The following is a 20,823-nucleotide window of genomic DNA, read 5'->3' as shown; positions in this document are numbered from 1 at the left end:
TCGATGCAATGTAATTAAATTAAATAATTTTTATATGCATAAAATAATAAATTAATTTATTTAGTAATTCTCGTAAGATTTTTTTGTCGATGCTCTGAAGCCACGTCGGATATCAATGATTCTGCTTATCCAATTCTAGGGTTCGCTGTCTCCCACTTTGATTCCACTGGACCCAACATGCCAGCTAGACTTATTTCTCACCTCGCTTTTCACAACAAACCAATAGATCGCGACAGGTTGCTCAACCTAGGATCTTTTTCATTGTTTACACTTCTCTTGTGGACAACTGTGACCTCACCCCCGTACCTTAACTGGCGAGCTGTGACACCTCATTCTGACAGTGCAAATTATTCATAGGATTTTATTTTATTCAAAACAAGTAGAAAATCCAAACCAAAAACAAGCAGAAGAATATCTAAAATCATTTATTCTTAAGTCTAAAGGCTACACAAACCATAGAAAGAAAATAAAGAACTTAGATACAATAATAAACCACAAGAATCAGCCATTGTCTATAAACAGAAAAGGTTTACTTATATTTTTATTAATCAAAATTATGAAAAATAAATTTGTTAAATTATTGTATAAATTAAGTTCTAAGTTATTCAAAGAGTTAGTTTTAAAAAAATCATAATTACAAAATCGATCCCAATAATTTTTTTATATACACCACACCAAAATAGGCATTTAGCGGCATTTTTAGCGGCGTTTGAACAAAAAACGCCGCTGAAAATCAAGCATTAGCGGCGCTTTTCAAAAAACGCTGCTAAAGATCGAGCATTAGCGGCGCTTTTTGCAAAATGCCACTAAAGACAAGTATTAGCGGCGTTTTTTGGAAAGCGCCGCAAAAAACCTAAGCCCGACGACATCGTTTTTTGACCTTTCAGGGCTTTAGCAGCGTTTTTGAAAAAGCGCCGCTAATGCTCAAAGCTTTAGAGGCGATTTTGGAAAAGCGCCGCAAAAAACCTACGCCCAACGACATCGTTTTCGACCTTTTAGGGCTTTAGAGGCATTTTTAACAAAGCACCGCTAATGCTCTGACCTTTAGCGGCGTTTTTTGGAAAAGCGCCGCAAAAAAACGAAGCTCAACGATATCGTTTTTGACCTTTCAGGGCTTTAGCGGCGTTTTTGAAAAAGCGCCGCTAATGCTTGGGATTTAGCAGCGTTTTTTCAAAAGCGCCGCAAAAAACCCTAGTTCAACGTTTTGACCTTTCAGGGCTTTAGTAGCGTTTTGGAAAAAGCGCCGCAAAAAAAACCTAAGACCAACGTTTTGACCTTTCAGGGCTTTAGCGGCGTTTTTGGAAAAGCGCCACTAATGCTCAGAGCTTTAGCGGCATTTTTTGGAAAAGCGCCGCTAATGCTCAAAGCTTTAGAGGCGATTTTGGAAAAGCGCCGCAAAAAACCTACGCCCAACGACATCGTTTTCGACCTTTTAGGGCTTTAGAGGCATTTTTAACAAAGCACCGCTAATGCTCTGACCTTTAGCGGCGTTTTTTGGAAAAGCGCCGCAAAAAAACGAAGCTCAACGACATCGTTTTTGACCTTTCAGGGCTTTAGCGGCATTTTTGAAAAAGCGCCGCTAATGCTTGGGATTTAGCAGCGTTTTTTCAAAAGCGCCGCAAAAAACCCTAGTTCAACGTTTTGACCTTTCAGGGCTTTAGCAGCGTTTTGGAAAAAGCGCCGCAAAAAAACCTAAGACCAACGTTTTGACCTTTCAGGGCTTTAGCGGCGTTTTTGGAAAAGCGCCGCTAATGCTCAGAGCTTTAGCGGCATTTTTTGGAAAAGCGCCGCAAAAAAACCTAAGCCCAACAGCATCGTTTTTGGCCTTTTAGGGCTTTAGCGGCGTTTTTAAAAACGCCGCTAATGCTTGGGATTTACCGGCGTTTTTGAAAAAGCGCCACAAAAATATTTTATCTGTCTATTTACTATTTAATTTGTTTATTTATATTAATTAAAATTCAATTTATTTTTAATTAAATATTTGTTTAAAATGGATAAATTTGAAATAATGACACGTAGAAATAATTTGAAATAAAAAATATAGAAAAATATTTGTTAAAAATGGAAAAATTAAAATACTATTATTTAAAATAATTTTAAAATTGTTTTGGTACATGATTGATTGATTTTTAATTTATATATTAAACAATTTCATATATAATTGTAAAAGATACGATAGTATTAATTTTAAAATATTTAATTAATTATCATTATAGTTTAGGGTTTAATATATATTGTTTAAGGTATATGGTTAATTTAATATTTAAGGCCGGTTTAAGAGTTACAATTTTAAGGTTTATAGATTATGGAATTAGGGATTATGGATTAGGGATTCTGTTTAAGGGTTGTGATTTAGGGGTTAGGGGTTAGAGATTAAGAGTTAGGGATTAATTTAGGGTTTAGATTAATTAACATGTTTTAATTTATATTAAATAAGGTTTAGGGGTTAGGTTTTAGGGTTTAAATTAATTAGTGTTTTTTAATTTATATATTAAATAAGGTTTAGGGGTTAGTAGTTAGGGGTTAAGGGTTAGGGGTTAGATGTTAGAGGTTAAGAGTTAGTGATTTAGGGGTTAGAGATTCGGGGTTAGGTTAAGGTTTAAGGTTTAGATTAGTTAGTATTTTTTAATTTATATATCAATTAAGTTCTTATATAATTGTAAAAGAGGGGTTAGGGGTTAGGGGTTTAGAGTTTATGTTTTATGATTTAGGGTTTAGGAGATAGGGGTTAGGGTTAGATTAATTGGTGTTTTTTAATTTATATATTTAAATATTAGATTTAAAAAAAGAATGATAAATGAATAAATAATAGTAAAATAATAGTAATTATATTTTAGTTAGAAATAATAGTAATTATATTGATAAATAAATAAATAAATAAAAGCAAAATAATAGTAATTATATTTTAGTTAGAAAAAAATATATCTAATAAAATGGAGATTAGATTGGAAAATAATAATTTAAAATCATGATTAACGTTTCAATCTTTAATAGAAATTTGATATTTGAGAGAGTGATTGCTTACATTGGATAATTCTAACTTAATAATTAATTATAATCATTTTATCATTTGTTTTCTTATTAAAATATAAAATATTTATTTTGAGAGTACTTAGTTTTTTTATTTTATAAAAATCAATTTATAAATAATAATAATAAATGTTTTATAAAATTACTTAACTAATAATTTTTAGCTGATAAAATAAAAAAATTTTAACAAAGCAAAATGACGTCGTTTTGTTCAAAATAAAATAATTTTTTGTGGCGTTTTTAAAAAAACGCCGCAAAAGATTAGCAATAGCGGCGTTTTTTTAAAACGCCACAAAAAATTATTTTTTTCGGATGGTGCAAAAGATAAACAATAGCGACGTTTTTATGAAAAACGTCGCAAAAGCTAATTAAAATCTCGCTCAATTCCAAAAAAAATTATTTTGGTTACCCGCTCATTACTCCCTCTTCTTCTCATCTCCGTGCGCCCTAAATCCCCAAAATAAAAGATTGTACTTAATTCTTTTTACCTTTTTATCTCAAAATTTGCCCCCAACTTTCCCATTTCCAGCAACACCAAGTCAATACACCTACGCCAATCACACTTCTTTTTCCTTTTCATTTCACTGCACTGAATTCACTCACCATCGCTACTCCTTTTCTCTCGATCTGTTAGGGTTTCTTTTAATTTTAGGCTTTCAAGGGAACATACAGTTTCCTTTTAATTTTAATGGTGATTTCTATGGCGACGGAAACCCTAGATGGCAAGAAACCGGAGGAAGAGGAGGTGAAAGAGAAGACTGAAACTTCCCATTGAATAAGAAATCAGTAGAAGGAAAAAGAAATCAGATCCTTCTGAATAAGAAGAAGAAAAATCAGTACTTTCTTTCCATTGAAGAACAAGAAGTGAAAGAGGATATCAAGGGAAAATGTCAAGAGAAAAACTAAGAAGAGCCGCACTTCCTCCTGTTCAATAGGTGTTCTTTTTATTTCTATTGCTTTCAGTATATTTTTTTTGAGATTATTTTCAGTGAAAGAAAAAAATTTGGAAATAACCCATCATTTTTTTGTGTGGAAAACTAGAAAAAAAACAAATTAAATGACAAGCCTATAGCTGTATGCCATTCAGACAATCCAAAACGAACTGCTGAAATCTCTTCTGCAAATTATCCTGCTCGAGAGTATGGTTGTTTTTTTTTGGTAGATTATTTCTCCTTTTTTCTTTCTCATGCTGCTTGTACTTTCTGATGTTTTGTGATTTTCTATAGGCGGAAACAGAGATATCTTTATTGAAGCAGGAGAAGCTACGGTTGCAATCAAAAGTTAGTAATCCCTTTACATAATATTAACTAAATTGCATATTTGATGTTCTGAGTCATATTTGTCGTGGTCAAGTTTGGTTTCCTATCTATCTATTATGGTTTTATCCTTATTAAAAAATGATGAACTTTTCAGGTTATTTTCCAAACTTTTTTATAAGATACTCCTCACTCTGATGACATAATGAATTTATTTTATTTTTCTTACTTGAAAACTCCATTTGAATTGCCTATGATCACAACTACAATGTAGATGGATTCTATATATATTAAGGAGGCTAAAGGAATGTAGATGGATTCTATATATATTAAGGATGCTAAAGGTACTTTAATGGAAGTGGTTGGTTCAAATTTTTTGTATGTTTCTCTTTGAGGCCTGTTGGCTGTGACTAATTCTTTATACATAGTCATGCCAATTGGCTTCTACTGTTATGAGTCTCTATATTTATTCTACTGTATAATTTCCTTGAAAGATTAATCTATAACCCCTGCCAATTGTTTCATGATTCTGGGCTGTCATAATTGGAAAGTTTCTCTTTGAACTGGTAACTGATTCACATCAAATTATCATCTATTAACTCTGATATTTCTTCCACACCATCTTTTTCATTGTATATTGTCCCAGATTGAACTGAAAACATCCCCAGCTGACTTTCGTTTCCCTACAACAAATCAAACTAGACATTGTTTCACCTGCTACATTGAATTTCATAGGTACACTGCTTGTAAAATTTCAGATCCTGCTTGTTATGGAACTATCAAGTGTTTTTTTTGCCCCTACGTCTTTCTTTTAACAACTTAGAAGCAATTGCAGGTGCTTGGCTGCAAAGGGTGAAGAGTCTAATCAATGTGAGAGATTTGTGACAGGTGCAAAGGTTTCTCTACGTATCCAAGAACATATGACCTTATTCATGCTAATGGTGTCTTTAGCTTGTATCAAGATAAGTAAGTCTCTTATCCATATTTTTCCAGTGTGCCATGTTTCATTAGGAATCAAAGTTGTCATTGAGCATATAATTCAATACACACATCCACTGTAGCCATGCTGCATCATTTAAGCCTTTTAAAATTAAAAAATAATAAATGGTAGTTTTTATGAAGTGAAGAGTTATATTTCAATGGCATTATGTGGAATAGGGAAGTCTTTGTATGCTGAATGCGTTCTTGGGATGCCATTATCTATAGTTTCTAATCAATTGTATGGTATGTGTAAATGATTATATAGGTGATAGGTAAATCTTGTGACACCTTTTCTTTCTTTGTTCACCTCACTTTATAGCCTATTTTTTTCCCTCATGCGTTGGATCTTTTTTTTTTAAATCACATGATCTCAAATTTCAATTTCTTTTAACATTTATTGGAAGAATAATGTGGTCTTATTTGATTTTTTCTCCTGCCTGGTTCTTGCTTCTACTCGTATTTCTTTTTGGATGAATAAATTTATTTGTTTAATCCTCATCATCCAGTACAATATCATGCTTGCAAGTTTCTGCTTTCCTCCTTATTGCAGATTTACTATCCTGTTATCCCTCTGTTGTTCTCCTTGATGTGGATATTTCTTGTGAAGAAGTACTTACATTTTGTTGTTTATTCATGCTTACAGGATAGGAGCAAATGGTTTGGATAACTCGTAAGCACTCCTCTGTCACTCCTAAACCAGTTGTTTAAATTATTTTCATAGCCTACATTGATTGCTGTTATTTGTGGGAAAATTAGTCTACATTCTTTAAGCTGATCTTAAACTGCTTCCTACATTGTTTCAGCCTTGGGAAGAAAGTTTACGGGATGCACATGAGTTTGGAAAACTTGTTCTGTTTAAGAACTTGGATACAGCTTACTCTTCAGCAGAAGTGGAGGTAATATTTATTATGAATCACAATTAGGTTGTCTTTGAAGCATTTTGTATTTACACGCATAAATTTGTGTTTGAAGCATTTTGTATTTACACGCATAAATTTCTGTTTTCTTTCACTTTTCCTCTCCCTACATGTGTGGTTTGTACCTTTTATCTTTCTTATGAATAATGCATGTTTATATTGCAGGATATAGTTTGGAATGCCTTCAATGAAACTTGCAGAGCAAAGATGGTGCAGCAGACTGCAATGTATTTTTTATTACCTTGTAATGTGTATAGTCATAGGCAGGTTCAACTAGTTAGTCTGTTTCTCATATGTATTATTTATTTTAGTTTTGATTCTAAATTCTTATTTTTACTTTAATATTTACGACAACTTGAGTTCTAACTTTTTTATTTTAATTCCTTTATTAATTTATTATTTTAAATTCTAAAACTAAATTCATTAATTTTTATATTTAATTTTAAAGTTAAAATTTTTATAGAAAATTTAATTTAAATAATATTTTTTATTTATCCTTGAAAGTATATTTAAAGTTTAAATTTTAAAAAATAAAACATAATAATAATATTTATCATAAAAATAAATATTATTTGATTAAAATAATTTTTTTAAATGTTATGTTTTTAGTGGCATTTTTGCGAGAAGCGTCGCTAAAGGTTTGGTCTATAGCGGCGTTTGTGAAAAAAGGGCCACTAAAGGTCTTGATCTATAGCGGTGCTTGTGGAAAAAGCGCCGCTAAAGGTCTTGATCTATAGCGGCGTTTGTGGGAAAAGTGTCGCTAAAGGTCCTGATCTATAGCAGCATTTGTGGGAAAAGCGCCGCTAAAGGTCCTGAGCTTTAGTGGCGTTTGTGCAAAAGCGCCACTAAAGGTCCTGACCTATAGCGGTGTTTTTGGAAAAAGTGCCGCTAAAGGTCCTGATCTATAGCGGCGTTTATTTCTAGAAACGCCGCAAACGTTTGCGGCGATGACAACAGCGGTAATTTTTGCGGCGCTTCCTAAAACGCCGCTAAAAACCTGTTTTGGTGTAGTGATATTTTAGTCAATGTTTTTATTTTTATAATAAGTATTTTATTAATCAGGTAAAAAAAGATTTAATATTTTGGGTAAGATCCAACAAGAGGTTTTATTTTTTGAAAGTTAGATTGGGATGAGAATTAAGTTGGATTGAGGGGGAGAGAAAACTACATTGTTCGTTACCATTTTTTTTAACAAGATTAAGAAATCGTCTACAATACCAACTCTTCTCCCATCCCATTAACGTTCTTGTTCGTTTTAGTACAACTTTTATCTATACATTTAATTTCTTGCTTAGTTTTCCTTCATTGTTGCAAGCTCAAGGTAATTCTCATTGCTTCTTTTGTGTTGTCCAAAACAAAGCTGTGAGTTGGGTGTTTTTGTTGGTATATACTATGAACATTCTTTGTCTTCTTTTTTCATTTTCTTTTATCAAATTTGAATGTAATGAACCCACACAAGTTTTTCTATTAAATCAATGGCTTGATTGACTTTTTAATTAACATCATAATACTGTTCCGATCTTAAACCAATGTTAAATAGTTTAAGTTTTGTTTCGGTATGTTTCAAACAATATCGAATTATATTAATTGGTACAACATTTTGATATCTTAAACGTTTATCTATTTTTAATAATTTCCTTTAAATTAATAATTTTAAAATATATTTAAAATAATACATCCAAACATACTTAAACTGATACTTACAATAATTATAAACATAGCCTACATTTTTATTTATATTATTGCAATAATAAGAAAAACAAAGAAAAGAAAGTGATGATCACAAGCACCTGTATTTCACCATTCACCCTTTCTGCAATTTCTGACTACCGTCACTACACTTGACCACCTTCTTTTCATTTTTTATATTATCATGCAAATAGTTGACCAAGTTTTTAAGTAAATAGAAATGTAAAATTTATTAATTTACTTTACAACGCACACATTTAACCTATGCTTTTCTATTAAGGTTTAATTCAATATGAGTTACCTAAATTATTGGTTAAGTATTTTTGTAATCAATCCAAATATTTAAATTTTAATTCCGGAATTGTCAACTAATCAAATTTTGTCACATCATCATCTCATTAAAATACACATAATTATTAAATAAAATAGAAAATTGGAATTTAACTAAACCACAATCCCTTGTACCGTATAAGCTATGAATCTTGGAAAGTTCATTCATCCGATACATCGATGAATTGTGATTGGCAGTAAAATGTTTTCCGGAAAATGATTTCTGGAAAATGTTTTACTTTTCTGTAAAATAATTTATTAGAAAATATTTTCTGGTGTTTGATTAAATCTGTGTAAAATGTTTTCTGCTGTTTGACAGATTTCCTGAAAATATTTTTCGGAAAAGTTGTTTTTACATATATTAATATATATTAATAAATTTTTATATTTTAAATTGTTTTTACATATATTGCAATGATTTATTTATAATAATACTCAATTATTAAGCTACAATATTAATCGTTATAAATTGAAGAAAACTAATATCAAATAAATTATTTGTAATTGTGTTAAAAAAACAAGTATTGAATAATTATAAATTACTTCGGAACCACAATGAGTACTAGAAATAATATTACCAAATACATAATTAGTAGTACACCACATAGTAACAACATTATCCAAGTGCATAATATTACACCACATAAAAGTATCAATATCTTCAACCTTGAGAAAATTTTTGAAGTCAAATTTTTCTATGCTTCTTACTTTTAACTAAAAAAGCTTTGGCCTCGGATTCATGACTCACTAGATAATCAAACACAGAACACAAGAAGTCATCATCAAATCCTTCTTCCTACATCGACATCACTTGTTCGTAAAGCTGTGATGTCTTATCGGCAGTAAATTGTTCCAAAGCATTAGCAATTTTGCCAAGTTGTTCACCCACAAATTTAATTTGTTCATCAACGAGACTTTCTTGACCACTTTTTCTTTTACGTTTGGATGTGCCAGATGAAGATACATTTGTTCTTACCTCTTCAGTGTCTTCATTGTCGTAGTCTACAGGCATTGAATCTTCATTACCATCACCTAAATCTATGTCGGCAAATGTTCTGGCAAAACTCTCTGTTGCCATATCTTTGCCAACAACCAAAGCCATTTCATCATAATGATCAATGCTTTTATTCAAAAATGGTTCATACTTCTTGTGTGCATGTTGGATATTATACACAATTAGAATAAAAAGTAAAAAACAATTGAAATATACTTAACATATATATATACATATATTACCATCACTGCTGCATCATATGTCGCTTTATCACATGTGATCATTTTCAGGTTATCATCCCATCCAAAACCACTTTCACCTCGAATTTTGCATATAATCTGCCACTAGTTTTTTACTGTCCTCAAATGATTTTCCACATGTTTCGCATCGCATTGGACTTGGAATCTTTCAGAAATGGCGTCGACAACTCGATTAATAGAAACTGCTTTGAAAGTATTAGAAGGCTTATTTCCTTTTCGAGCCTCCTCTGCTAGAATTTCAAGGAAAACATGTTCCATCGGTTTTGTCCACCTGAATTGCTTGGAGATCCCTTCTTTTTTGCCCTTACCCATTCTACATTAAATAATTGTCATTGTCAATAATTTCAATATCCAACAAGCTTAAAACATAATAATAAATTCAATATCCAATAAGGTTAAAACATAATCAATATCTAACAAATTCAAGACATATATCAAAATCCAACAATCTAAAATTTCAATATCATTATCGAACCAACATTTACAAAAAAAAAACAATTTTTATACTAAAACATACATAACATAGAAAAATCTACCTAATATTTCTAGCCATATAATCAATCCACATAGTTTGTGCAATCTCATCTCTCTTAGCAGACAATTCTCTTGCTTCTTGTCTTTCTTCTCGCTTTGTGAGAGTTTGTATTAACAAATCAGACTCAAATGCCTCGTATAATCCTTGATTAAGTAAATCACTAGGATCAACTCCCATTATATGATTATGATTGATACAACAAGCCAAAACTATATCTACTTGAATTTGAAAATTCCAAAATGGTTCAGCATCTAATACACGAAACTGTTTCTTCAAAATCTCAAAAACACGTTCAACAGTGATCCGTAATGATAAATGGCGAAGATTAAAGAGTTCCTTTGCATTTTCAGGCCCTTCAGCAGCAAACTCTTTTAAATGATATCGGACACTACGATATGGGGTAATACATCCAATTTGGATGCCATATCCAGCATCAGCAAGATAATATTTTCCTATAATTTTACAATACATAATTAATACTAATAAACTATGAGCTTACTAGAACTATTTGTGATAAATATTACCTTCCGGAATTCTTAATCCTGTTGGGCGTGAAAGTGCATCACTTAAAATACGAGAACTATGTGCACTACCTTCCCAACCAGCTAGAACATAGGAAAATTTCAAATCAAATGTAATGGCGGCCAATACATTTTGTGTCGTCCCCCATTTATGGTTACGAAATCTTCCTTGCATGCTAGGTGGAACGGATGCACGAATATGAGTTCCATCTAATGCTCCAATACAATCTTTAAAATAAGGATAAAACCTTGGATTGTTTCTAATTTCACTAGGAGTTGACTCATCAGGTAATCTAATAACTAGTCTATACAATTTCAAAATAGCTCTCAATACAACCCTAAAGTAATGGTGAACTGTCTGAGTTGATCTATAATATCTAGATCCAATCACTCGAAACATTACATTATGACCAATTATATGTAAAAATATAACTACTTGCTCCCTAATATTGACAGATTTAGATGATTGTAACAAATTATTCCTACTAAGAATATCACATAAATTAAAAAAGGCAATCGGTCTCATCCTTATCACATCAATACAATACTGGTCACCACTATATAAAATACTATTAATATAATTTTCTCTTTCATAATCTCGATTCACACGAGGACGAGAAGCAATTTTCTTCCTAGTTTCTAATTTTTTAATTCAAAGAGCCCCAAAAGCTAAAACTGAAGCCACGACTCCAGCAATCGCCATTTGATGTTGATTACGATCCATCTACACAAAATTATGCCACACAAATATATGATCACTACAAAAAAGATGCAAGATTTTCATAAGATCACATAAAGTTACCATGACTATGCATAGTGGTATATCAAGGTAATTGCCATAATTAATACATTACTTCAATAAATGATTTGGTTAATACAATACTTCAATATATTTGATAAGCATATAATGAACAAAAAAATAAAATAAGATTACTTATTTTTTCCTTTAGATTAGAATTCACTAACTATTTAATTAATCACCATTAGATTAGAATTCACTAACTATTTAATTAATTATGACTAGCTTTGCGAATTGTTAATGATTTCTTAAAAACTTCAAACAACTTTGTGAATTGTTGCCTATTTGTAGGCCAAATAAAACAACTTTGAATATTTTAAAAAATATATTCTTACATAAAGTGAATAGTGGTATATTTTAGGCAATCGGGAATATTTTAAATAACAAATGCTTTGTGTCTACAAATTACATTTTGTAATAGGATTTTGCTAATATATAGTAATATCTTCTAAAGCATTGGAAATGATGAATAAACTTGTCAACTATTGCACAAGATACAATGTTATTATAAATAATACATTTACTAACTTTAAAGAGTGCCATAAACATACATTTATTATTATAAATAATACATTTACTAACTTAATCAATAAATATGGATCCAAATATATGACCTACATGATTAGTAATTCTAAACCATATATCTTAAGTACATCAAGTATTTCCTCTCCTTTTCTTCCAAGTCATATGCATATGTTGCTATCTTATCATTCAACATTCCTTTTCACCCACCATTTGTGGTGCATTTATTGAAGTGGATTATGAAGATGATCAGATTTGAAGGAATAAAGAGGATAGCTTCTCCTAGGCCACATTGTATGAGAAACCAAATTGGTACTCGTATCCTCCTTTTAAAGGAGCATCATATGTGTTCTTGGATAAAAGTTATCATATTTGACATTCAGAAAAAAAAGAAGAAAAGAAATAAGAGTTATCCTATCCAGGCCCCTGCAATACACCAAATGCATCATTCATGCAGCATCTAAGGTTTTTTATTTCCTTTTCTTTGTTGGCCACTTGTGTACTAAAGCTAAGTTTATTCTAAATGCAATATAGATACTTTTTAAGTATTCCCAAATCCTCTAAATCAGTTCTAAGATCAGGATAACTTCTGCCATTGCCTGACTGTTACATGGTGAGCAGCTTTGGAAAAAGGTTGATGTCCTTTCTAATGTCAGCCAAGGTTACTATTAACGCTGAAGCGTATGGTTTGAAATGGTTAAACAAGTTGTTCTAGGCCTACATGATGATTGATCATGAGTTTTCTTCATTCCTGACCCCTTAACCCATAACCTTATTAACATGCCTCACAACACAATTATACTCAATTAAGACTTTTGGTCCCTTCATCCAAAGGAAGAATATTTAGGTTATTATAATTTTGGTCCCTCAAATATACTCATATTTGAGTTTTAATGTACTTTAATTTGACATAATTTATTTTTTCCTACCTTTATACTGTCATTAATTAATCCAAATAGGTAATACAGCTAAAAACACCCTTTCCAACAACAACAAAAAAATCCATATCAGCATAAAGTGTTAGCTATTTGGTAACTAATACCATAATCAAACTAGGAAGACTGAAATTTACATAGATGCTAAGCTTTCTGATAGCCCACAACATAATAATACATTTATTCAGGATGCAATAATGAATCAAATAAATCACTGATAAATCAAACATTTAGCAATGAAGCTAAACCAGCTAAACAGACAAGTGATGTTAAGCATGTAAAAATGGTCAGACCAATAAACCTGTAAATTGAATAGATCGGATTTGTTTTAGATTAGATCAACTCGAGTTTTAAAATTTTTGGATTATTTCTGCTCCAGGTCTTCATTTAAGGTTTGGGAGGCTGAGGTTTTTTTATACCAGGTCAATACAAGTTTGATCATTTTGGGTCCAAGTCAGTTTAGGGTTTCGAAGATAAATTCAAAGGTCTAGCTGACAACAACAGCAAGAATAAGACTCTCAAACTTTTGAAAATAATCTAAGCCTAGACGGCTACAACTAACAAAGCAAATAATCCTGTTGTGATAACAAAGTATTCTAATAGTATGTGTATTCAGATTCTTTAGCAACAACATTCAAAGATATCTCAATCTTAAAATACAATCTCAATAATATTACTCATAGAGAACCAGTAGATCAATGCAATCAAGTTCCTAAATCACATTGAATAACTTTAAAACTATACTAAAATGCAACATTTTCCATTAATTTCTCACTTACTAAGCTGAAGCATTGTTAAAAGACTCACATTTTCAATTCATTTCCAACTTACCAAGCTTAAGCAAAACACCAAGACTTGCATTACGAAAAAAATACAATATAAAGGACAAACATAGAATTAAACATCACAGACATTACCTTATGCAAAATACAACGCGAATAAAACAACTTAAAAACACAACGAAAAACCGTTAGGGCATAGACATTACCTTGATTTTGGAATTGGGAAAAATAAGGGAGGAGGGCACGATAAGGTTAGAGATTTGGAAGACTGTAGGGCAGTAAAGCAAAAGCTAAAATTAGCAACATTATTACCCCAAAAATCAAAATAGAATGCAAACAAATTATGAATATCAACCAGTAAACAAATGGTTTACCTTAAATACGAATTTGTTGGCGATTCGAGAATAAACAAACCCTTAAATGCTTGATTCTGGAACTGGGTGGAGGTGGATCGATGGAGGACGGAGGTAGCTTGATGCCTTGATTTTGGATTTGGGAAAAAAAAGGGAGGAGGAGAGATAGGGTTAGGGAAGACTGTCGGCAGTAAAACAAAACACAAATGTTGTGGATACAGCTTAAAAATTAGCAACAATAGCAGAGAAGATGAGACAGGGATGATAAGGAGCTGTGGAAATGGTTTCAAAGGTGAATAGATGAGCTGTGGAAAATGTCTTACCGATTTCTAAGGGGTAAAACATTTTTCGGAAATATGGGTTGATTTTCCCGTGTTGCAGAATTGATTTTTCAAAAGGAAAATATTTTCCTCCAATCAAACACTGGAAAATGTGAAAATCAATTCCGAAAAATATTTTTCCCTATCAAACAGACCCTAAATTTTTCAAATTAGGGATGGGTGGGGAGGTAATTTTCTTATTTAATATTAATATTAATATTTATTTATATTTTAGTGAGAGGATGATTGACTGACATGTTGTTTTTTTAATGACAAGTACCAACTTTAAAATATAGTTGAAATGCCTAACTCAAACCAACCTAATAATTTAATTAGCGGATGAAAATTCATTAAAAATTAAAGTGGAATAGAAAACAAAATTAATATTTTATTCTCAAATTTCATTTAAGAGTTCCACTTGAATTGATTAAGATTAAATAAAAAAAAAAGGAAATTTGCTTTGTTGAATGATTGGTGAGTGCAGTAACAGTGCTTCATTCTCCGCTTTTTGGAAAAGAAAACATTTGCTTAAAATCTTTAAACATAAAAAATTGAGTGTCTGTAATTACCAGCTTAACCCTTATTTAATAAATCTACAGCATTATTTTCCTTCCAAGACAAATATCGATTATTACTGGCATTGAAGCGCAAATATTAAGTTTCTAAACAGCAGTTACTGTGTGTCCTTTGTTTGCATTTGCAGCTTTCTTCTTCTATAAATTCGGGCTGAAACTCCAGCTTCTCTCATTCCATTCTCATTCGTTTTGTTAAACCCCTCCCTTTGGTTAGTTTCGTTTACCTGCTCCTCTGTTTCTCTCTTTCTTTTACTTTCTTTGCCTTTGAATTCTCTTCATCCCCATGTTGCTCTTCTTTCTTCACCTTCTGCTTCTGAGACTTGGGCTCTAGCTTCTTTCGCCAGCCAAGGAACACTATTTCTCCACTCAAAATGTTGAAACAAAAACTCTGTTTTCTCGACCAACAGAGGGGTTACTCTGCTTCAATTTCTATACAAAAACACTGCCATCTCCACTTAATAAATGGCTGTTCTGAGATTTTTCTTTCAACTCCATTAATATTATCTTTCGGTTTCAATTAATGGGTATTAATTAAATAATAAAAAAGAAGAAGAATAAAAATCAGATCTCCTAAATGTTTTGTTGCAACAAAATTAAGTTGAACAGTAACCATAGTTTGATTAACATTAAAGTCTATTCCATGTGGTTGGTGGCTTAAGGTGGTAGGTTTAGAAAAAAAAATGTCTTCTAGAATTGTATACGATCTATGTTGGTTTTGACTTTTTTTTGGTGCTTATCCATCTCCGTTACTAATAATCATGTTACATCATCACTTACTCTGTTTTTTGCTCTGTTTTTTTAGTTGGAAAAATGGCAGAGCGTGTGATCACCCGAGTACACAGCCTCCGGGAGCGTCTGGATGACACCCTTATTGCCCATAGAAACGAGGTTTTGGCCTTGCTCACAAGGTAATTTAAATATAACCCCTTCAACGATTGCTTTTCCTTTTGGAAATGCTTAGTTTTGTTGTTTTCTATTGTAGGATCGAGGGTAAGGGAAAAGGGATTCTGCAACACCATCAAATTATCCTAGAGTTTGAAGCCATCCCTGAAGAAACCAGAAAGAAGCTCGCTGATGGAGCATTTTCTGAAATATTGAGATCCAGTCAGGTATAAAACAAACCCTTTTTGTGTTTTCTCTTATGGGTTTTATTGTGACACTAGTGTTGATTTTAGTGACATTTGTGTTGTAGGAAGCGATCGTGTTGCCACCATGGGTTGCACTTGCAGTTCGTCCAAGGCCTGGTGTTTGGGAGTATATTAAAGTGAATGTCCACGCCCTTGTTGTTGAGGAACTCACTGTTGCTGAGTATCTTCACTTCAAGGAAGAGCTTGTTGATGGAAGGTATCTTGAAAAATGTTCATTTTTTGTTTACTTCACTCGTAAATGCTCATTTTAACACTGTTTCTTTGATTTTTCTTGCAGTGCAAATGGCAATTTCGTTTTGGAATTGGATTTTGAGCCCTTCAATGCATCTTTCCCTCGCTCAACTCTTTCCAAGTCTATCGGTAATGGTGTCGAGTTCCTCAACCGCCACCTTTCGGCTAAATTGTTCCATGACAAGGAGAGCATGCACCCTTTGCTTGAATTCCTCAAAGTCCATTGCCACAAAGGAAAGGTATGCAACATAAAGCACCAGTTACTTGTGTTTTATAGTTGACATCTGCATATACTAAAACATAGATTTCTTAGCATAAGATTTAAATGATGGATTTAGTGTCCTGAATGTCTTAGTTGGTGTTTTTGCAGAACATGATGTTGAATGACAGAATTCAAAACCTGAATTCCCTTCAACATGTATTGAGGAAGGCAGAAGAATATCTTGGTACACTGCCAGCTGAGACACCGTACGCTGAACTCGAACACAAGTTCCAGGAAATCGGTTTAGAGAGAGGTTGGGGTGATACCGCGGGGCGTGTGCTGGAGATGATCCAACTCCTTTTGGATCTTCTCGAGGCCCCTGATCCTTGCACCCTTGAGAAGTTCCTCGGGAGAGTCCCCATGGTGTTCAATGTTGTCATCCTTACTCCTCACGGATACTTTGCTCAAGACAACGTTTTGGGGTACCCCGACACCGGTGGCCAGGTTAGCCTTCCAAGCCTTCGTATAATTTGTGTATAAAACTAAGTTTGTAAATGTATAAATCCTTCAACTTATTACTTATAGGTTGTATACATCTTGGATCAAGTCCGTGCCTTGGAGAACGAGATGCTCCTCCGTATCAAGCAGCAAGGACTCAACATTACCCCTCGAATCTTAATTGTAAGAGCTGTTGGTTATTAGTATTTTATGAACTTTTTATTGATTTATTTTGGTTTCCTTCCAATATCTGATTTTGGTTGTTGTTGCTGATCAGATTACCAGACTTCTCCCTGATGCCGTTGGAACAACTTGTGGTCAACGAGTCGAGAAGGTATACGGAACGGAATACTCAGACATCCTCCGAGTACCCTTTAGAACAGAGAAGGGAATTGTACGTAGATGGATCTCGAGATTCGAAGTCTGGCCCTACTTGGAAACTTACACTGAGGTGAACCATTGATCTTCTTGTATCCAATTCCTATAGATAATCTGTAATATTTACAAGTAAAAATCTCTTTGGCTTTAGGATGTTGCTCACGAAATTTCCAAAGAGTTGCAAGGCAAGCCCGATCTCATCATCGGAAACTATAGTGACGGTAACATTGTTGCCTCGTTGCTGGCTCATAAATTGGGAGTCACACAGGTTTTTTAGAGACTAATTCACTTTGTTTTCCCTTTATCATATTTCAGTATAATGGCTGATTTTATTTCATTCTTTTGCAGTGTACCATTGCCCATGCTTTGGAGAAAACAAAGTACCCAGATTCCGATATTTACTGGAAGAAGCTCGAGGATAAATACCATTTCTCCTGCCAATTTACAGCTGATCTTATTGCAATGAACCATACAGATTTCATCATCACTAGTACTTTCCAAGAAATTGCAGGAAGGTATATATATGTGTGTATATGTATTCTTGATATGCGTTTTTGTACAGTTTTAACACACAATATTGTGATGATTTCAGCAAGGACACTGTTGGTCAATATGAGAGTCACACTGCTTTCACTCTTCCTGGTCTATACCGAGTCGTACACGGTATCGACGTATTTGATCCCAAATTCAACATCGTGTCTCCCGGTGCTGACATGAGCATATACTTCCCTTACACCGAGGAGAAGAGGAGGTTGAAGCATTTCCACCCCGAGATTGAAGACCTCCTTTACAGCAAAGTCGAGAACGAAGAACACTTGTAAGTACAACACACCAAAATGTTTTACCTACATGTTATTAGCAAATTCCTATTTGAACTAATGATTTGTTCATCGTTGTCCCAACAGATGTGTGCTAAACGACCGCAACAAGCCGATCCTATTCACAATGGCAAGGCTGGACCGTGTTAAGAACTTAACCGGACTCGTCGAGTGGTACGGAAAGAATGCAAAGCTTCGCGAGTTGGTTAACCTTGTAGTCGTAGGTGGAGACAGGAGAAAGGAATCCGAAGATTTAGAAGAGAAGGCCGAAATGAAGAAGATGTTTGAGCTGATAGAAACATACAAATTGAACGGCCAATTCAGATGGATATCATCGCAAATGAACCGAGTTAGGAACGGTGAGCTGTACCGCTACATTTGCGACACAAGGGGTGCCTTCGTACAACCAGCATTGTACGAAGCCTTTGGATTAACGGTTGTTGAAGCCATGACTTGCGGGTTGCCCACATTTGCTACCTGCAATGGTGGACCAGCTGAAATCATTGTCCACGGTAAATCTGGGTTCAACATTGATCCTTACCATGGTGATCAAGCTGCAGAGATCCTTGCCGACTTCTTCGACAAATGTAAAAAAGACCCATCTCACTGGAACGACATCTCTGAGGGTGGCTTGAAACGTATCCAGGAGAAGTAAGCTCACAAATTTTTGAATTACATACAAGTCAATAACATATAGTTTTTGGTTAATGTTTGTTGTAAGGATGTTGATTGTTTGGATTGTTGGAATCAGATACACATGGCAGATATACTCGGAGAGGCTATTAACACTGACGGGAGTGTATGGGTTCTGGAAGCACGTTTCCAACCTTGACCGTCGCGAGAGCCGCCGTTACCTGGAGATGTTTTATGCTCTTAAGTACCGCAAGCTGGTAGATTGCATCATCTCCATTTCCTTTGTTTGGTTCATGTCAGTCCAAGTGAAAGTTGCAAACTGCTAAGTACATTGTTGCCATGTTTGTGTTAATTGCAGGCTGAATCGGTTCCTCTGGCAGAGGAGTAAAACAAAGGAAGAGGCGGGTTTTCCCTGGAGGATTTTTCTGAGTTCTTCACAATAAAATAATAATAATCTTTTGTTGTTTTCATATTTATGGTCGGACAAGAAAAAGCCTCTTTTGTATCTCTTTTCCTTTTTTTTTCTTTTTTTTTGTTGTTTTATTTTTCCCGGCATTGTTAGAACATGGAGGGGGTACTGCGCCCCTGGATTCCAACAAAAGATTGTGATTTCCCTCATTTTCTTTTTTTTATTTGTACGTGTCTCCCAAGTCCCAACTAGTGACGCCACCTGGTATGACTAGACCTGAGTTATGTCAGTTTCGGCTACGCCATGATAAAATTTTAGATCCTTTTAATAGTTTTGGGTTTGGTTGGACTTAAAAGTTGGGATTAAAATTTTTTCTAAACTCGACTTGAATAAAAATGTTAAAATTTAAATTTAATCTGTTTTTATTAAATTTTTTATATTATTTTATAAAAATATAATATATTAAAAATATTAAAAATATTATAATAAATATTTTTCAACAAATTGAAAATAATTTTTTTTAAAAATCCTTATACTTAGATAACGTTAAGATAGGTGGAACTTAACAAGCAAATGCCTTTAAAATAGTAGCAAAATTAACAATAAAATAAAAGTTATACAATATTCAAATAATAACAACAAAATAGAAGCAACATAATAATAAAATGACAACAAGACAATAAGAAAACAGCAGGAAAACAACAAGAAAACAACAATTTTTTTCTTTTTGCAACTTTGAGTCGGCCAGGTCGAGCCAAAAAATCATTACCCAAAGCTTGATCTATTTTCTAAACGAGCCTTATTTTTTTGCCTAAGCCCATTTTTTGGGCCTATATTTTTACCCAAACTCTCCCACTTTTCGAATAAGCTTTTGGACTAAGTCGAGTGGCCCAACTCATAAATAGGTCTAGCTCCGACCCCAACACGATATGCCAATAATCTCCAACCAAAATTAAATATTAATCTATTGGCTCTAAAATCAACTCGATATTTTTATATTTTTATCAATTTTTAAATAATTTATTAATTGCTTTCTAAGTATTATCATGTTAGAGCAAATATTAACAAGGTATTATATGAATATGTGTTGAGTGAAATGATTAATGTACATTTCACTCTAAAGTGAATATCCAAAGAAATAAAATTGTTGGAGGGACCTCCATAAACAACAAAAAAATAATAATCTTTATGGATTATAAAGCAAACATAATAAATGCCTTAACTCTATAAAAAACTAATATAAATTATTAATTAATATTAATAAAAGTTTTATATATTAAAAAGAACTTCAATAATCGTCCTATGTCGAGACAGTGAATTTTTTTTTCCTCTAGATCAGACATGAATTATTGAAAAATTAGACTCCTCAAAACAATATTTCAAAACGTAACCCAATATAATATTTTTTTCCCAATGATAAAAATTTATCGGTTATGATCTATAAAGAATTATAGCTAGCAAAATAGGCCCGAGTCCAAAAGTCAATTCTTGTCGATCCAAACTTGTAACAAGTCAAGTTCGAGAAAATCCAAGTCCATAATAGATTTGAACCTGATAGAATCTAATTTCGATAAAGCCTGAGTCCGTAACACACCTAACCCCGAGATTGATCTGGCTTGAGCCTGAGATAAATCCGACTCAAAGTCCAAAAAAGCTTGACTTTATAGCTGAACAACCATAATAGACATTAATAATTAATATAATTTT

The 20,823-nt window shown here is 33.0% G+C and overlaps 1 protein-coding gene and 1 long non-coding RNA gene across 5 annotated transcripts; both read left to right on the top strand.

Annotated features, from left to right (window-relative positions):
• Positions 1–3,452: 3,452 nt before the first annotated feature.
• On the top strand, positions 3,453–6,550 carry LOC107901026 (uncharacterized). Of its 3 annotated transcripts, none has more exons than XR_001685092.2 (8): positions 3,453–3,965; positions 4,072–4,174; positions 4,257–4,310; positions 4,933–5,021; positions 5,122–5,252; positions 5,911–5,937; positions 6,071–6,163; positions 6,350–6,550. It is a non-coding gene; the product is annotated as an uncharacterized lncRNA (long non-coding RNA). The 3 variants fall into 3 exon arrangements; XR_001685091.2 differs by having other exon boundaries at positions 3,456–3,965; positions 4,072–4,169; XR_001685093.2 differs by lacking the exon at positions 4,072–4,174 and having other exon boundaries at positions 3,456–3,965.
• An 8,425-nt stretch (positions 6,551–14,975) lies between these two features.
• Positions 14,976–19,325, top strand: LOC107901027 (sucrose synthase-like). Of its 2 annotated transcripts, none has more exons than XM_016826845.2 (14): positions 14,976–15,323; positions 15,602–15,707; positions 15,782–15,908; positions 15,992–16,143; positions 16,225–16,417; positions 16,549–16,884; positions 16,966–17,061; positions 17,156–17,329; positions 17,408–17,524; positions 17,605–17,771; positions 17,849–18,073; positions 18,162–18,725; positions 18,826–18,964; positions 19,066–19,325. In XM_016826845.2, the coding sequence occupies exons 1-14, from the start codon at positions 15,320–15,322 to the stop codon at positions 19,093–19,095; spliced, it is 2,430 nt and encodes an 809-aa protein (XP_016682334.1). In that variant the 5' UTR covers positions 14,976–15,319; the 3' UTR covers positions 19,096–19,325. The 2 variants fall into 2 exon arrangements, with proteins under 2 accessions (XP_016682334.1, NP_001313826.2); NM_001326897.2 differs by having other exon boundaries at positions 14,986–15,008.
• Positions 19,326–20,823: the final 1,498 nt, after the last annotated feature.

Source organism: Gossypium hirsutum, chromosome D06 (genome assembly GCF_007990345.1).
Source record: "Gossypium hirsutum isolate 1008001.06 chromosome D06, Gossypium_hirsutum_v2.1, whole genome shotgun sequence".
NCBI lineage: Eukaryota > Viridiplantae > Streptophyta > Magnoliopsida > Malvales > Malvaceae > Gossypium > Gossypium hirsutum.
The sequence above is the reverse complement of the archived record's forward strand: the minus strand, read 5'-3'. Positions and strand labels throughout refer to the sequence as shown.